Consider the following 3,301-nt stretch of genomic DNA (forward strand, 5'->3'; position numbering starts at 1 on the left):
CACACAATCCCACATACCAGATATCCTAACCTTTTCCTTTTTTAAGAGAGCCACATATCTTAACTGAAAAAGACAATATTGCTTATGACGTTGGTTATTTGTCAGTTCCTGGCATGCATAATCCAATCCTTTATTGAAAACAAAGATAAATAATCTCTCTGTCCGGAATTACTTGTCGCGAAAATGGATAAAAATGAATATATTTAGAACTAAAATATGTCTAGATACATTCATTCCTTCGACAAATATTTCCGGACGGAGGGAGTACAAAACACACTCGAATGAGGTAAGCTAAGGTGGTCTAGTTTGCACTAATGCTTGGCGCCTTGTCATTCAATACACCATTTTTTCACTCACCGTTGCCATTGATTACTTGTTGGCAGCGGCGATGCAAAAATTAGGTATTTACTAATACTCTGGATTGGCATGGCAAACTAACACAAACTCTTCCATGCATGGGACGAAAATGTCTTCCCTTCCAAATCTAGACGAATTGATTTCCTTATCTCACGCTGGTAAATGCTAATTTGTCATTTCCTGACTGACATCGCCTTAATTATCTCGCAGGAGAAAGGCCAAAATCCCAAACCTCATAGAGTGGGTCTGGATTTCCATGAATGCCACGTCCGGGTTAGCACAATCTGCCAACTTACTCACTACGCTAATTTTTTTTTAACACGATACAGACGCGTTAAGGACACGAGGCATGCTGATGGCGACGTTGTACACTCAAACATGCCCCCAAGATAAACTTGGACTCTATTACCTTGACCATTTTTCTGCTAACATACACAGGGTTATCCTGGCGATGGGGCTGTACTACTATGGACTGCGCGGCACCAACGCCACCTACTCCGTCGTCTTCCTCAACCTCATCCCCATCGTCACCTCCGTGGTCGCCATTCTACTCCGGTACTCGTCCTGACATGCACCAACAAATCTTCACGTGCGCAACGTGACAGCAATTAATTAGCTAGGTTGCATCGTTGACGAGCTGAGCTCCCCCGGCCTCCTCTCTGGTTCTCCAGGGCAGAGAAGCTGGTATTCAGCAAGTGGCATGGAAAGATGAAGCTCTTGGGCATCGTGGCCTGCGTCGGGGGAACAATGGTGGTCAGCCTCTACAAGGGCAAGATGCTGCACCATCCTTGGCCGACCCACCTGCTGAGGCCCCGTACTCACACGGCCGCAGCTCCGGCAGCTCACCACGACATGGTCGTCAGCACGTTGTTCCTCTGCGGTAGCTGCCTCGGATACGCCTTCTGGTTCATCATACAGGTGCCATACTGACCTCGGAATAATCTGGCAATAGTACATTTTGGCAATTGCTTCACTTCAACATTTGCAATTGCTTCACCTCAACAATTTTGCAATTGCATCTACAGGTTAAGCTTGCCAAGGTATTCCCATCTAGGTACTGGGTGGCGACGCTAACGTGTCTGTCGGGAAACCTGCAAGCATTCGTCATCGGCATCCTGATCGACCCTCACATGTCCGCATGGAGGCTCAAGTGGGACCTGCAGCTTCTAACCGTTGTCTACTCGGTAAGACATTGGCTTCATGTCTGTCATGTCTCACCGACGAAACATGAAATCATGTCGATGCTTAATTTGCGTTTCACTTCCAAGGGGGTGTTCAACACCGGTGTTGCATTGGTCCTCATGTCATGGGCGGTGAAGCGCCGTGGGCCCATCTACCCCTCCATGTTTAATTCCCTCGCGATGGTAGCGACAGTGATCATGGACTCTTCACTGCTTGGCACCAGCATCTTCTTAGGCAGGTGAGCTAGCTTCTCGACCAGGAGGATAAACCTTATCAGTTTAGTTAGTCCAGATATATATGTATGTCAAATGTCAGTTCCCATGATATCATCAACAGCATGATAGGGACAGTGCTGGTCATTGTGGGGCTATACGCATTTCTGTGGGGGAAAGGGAAGGAGCTGCGGGAAGCTATGTCGCTAACGAAGAACGCCGGTGAGAATGAACACCCTGGAGACGGTGATGAGCATGGTGAGCCAGTGTTGGAGGTGCGTCGTCGCGGCGATGAAATAGCATAGGGTGTGTTCATACTGACCAAAGATGGTGTAAATGTGCGGTCACTTACATTAGAACTATCGATACTATGGATTAAGATTTGGACATCTTCAGAATTCAACATCCTGTATTTGTTCAATGAGCATTTAATTCAGTGTTGCTTTCCGATGGAAAAAAGAATTTGTATTACGGTCCCCTCTTTTAGCTAGTTAACTATAGAGCGTTGCAACTTTCAACCATATCATTTCTTCTTTATATAAGAGTTCATTCAGCTTGTATGAAGGCTTCCTCACCTCCTTACTGTCAGCTCCACACAGCAGCAAACTGTTCAGTTCAGAACGGACCGATTCAAGCTCGCGAAGTATGTTACCAAACTTGCGACTGCACCAAGCTTGCAACGATTTCATCACGCTTCCTAGGCAATCCTGGATAGCGCCCAGGTCACTCTTATCACCAGCTGCAGCACAAGCCTACTCGATAACTTGTGGCAAATCAGACGCCCTTTCCCAAAAGAGTTCATACTGCCGGCAACGTTTCGTATTCTGTGGCAATTTTCTCAGCTTGAAGACGGACCAACAGTGCACAATGGTGAGAGCATGAGGAAATAATGTGTTTGACCGAGGCATCAGGGAAAGTATCTCGCCAACATGCATCAGCCACGACATGATCGAGCCTCACCTTGACATTCTTCCTACCTCCCCTTTTTATTATCACAAGTGAAGGCAACTCCTTTTAAGCCCGGATCAACAAGTTCACAATCATGAAGGGCATCTCGGAAGGCCGCCATTTGTCCTCTAGCTCGAGTGGTGAAGGAAAAGTGCTCAAATAGCCATCCCATGACGGTAAATGGCAAATCTGACTTGGATCTCAACCGCCTCAGTGTGTCCCACATGAGATGTCTATTTTCTACCTTTGGCTCTCCATACACACAAAGTTAATCTCCATGTCACAGCGGCCGGAGACGATCCCACACATGCATCAATGTGCCGTTCATTAAGATCATTTATTTCCACATATAAGCGCTCATCCTTAGTGCGGGCGCATTTCCCGCAAAATCGCCACAAATTGCCTCATGTCCGTTAGATGCAGATCCAATGGTCGTAAATCAAGAATGACAGACGCACCATCATCACCAACTCAGATTTTTACAAGAGTACAGATAAAGAAAGGATGTATTTTATTTGCTCAAAATGAAGCATCAAAAGGATACAAAGCACAATAAACACACACCCGAGCTCTGCATAGTTATGATGGACGCAGCCAACACG

The 3,301-nt window shown here is 46.4% G+C and overlaps 1 protein-coding gene across 1 annotated transcript in view; it reads left to right on the top strand.

The window, feature by feature from the left end:
- LOC119293237 (WAT1-related protein At5g64700-like) overlaps positions 1 to 2,119 on the top strand; it is a 3,212-nt gene extending 1,093 nt beyond the window's left edge. Inside the window, exons 2-7 of the mRNA XM_037571774.1 lie at positions 568 to 671; positions 789 to 912; positions 1,029 to 1,275; positions 1,383 to 1,541; positions 1,626 to 1,777; positions 1,855 to 2,119. Coding sequence (XP_037427671.1) covers positions 568 to 671; positions 789 to 912; positions 1,029 to 1,275; positions 1,383 to 1,541; positions 1,626 to 1,777; positions 1,855 to 2,056 — 988 coding nt within the window. The 3' untranslated portion in view covers positions 2,057 to 2,119. The remainder of the gene's footprint in view (positions 1 to 567; positions 672 to 788; positions 913 to 1,028; positions 1,276 to 1,382; positions 1,542 to 1,625; positions 1,778 to 1,854) is intronic.
- The last annotated feature ends 1,182 nt before the right edge of the window (positions 2,120 to 3,301 follow it).

This window comes from Triticum dicoccoides, chromosome 4B (assembly GCF_002162155.2).
Source record: "Triticum dicoccoides isolate Atlit2015 ecotype Zavitan chromosome 4B, WEW_v2.0, whole genome shotgun sequence".
Classification (NCBI taxonomy): domain Eukaryota; kingdom Viridiplantae; phylum Streptophyta; class Magnoliopsida; order Poales; family Poaceae; genus Triticum; species Triticum dicoccoides.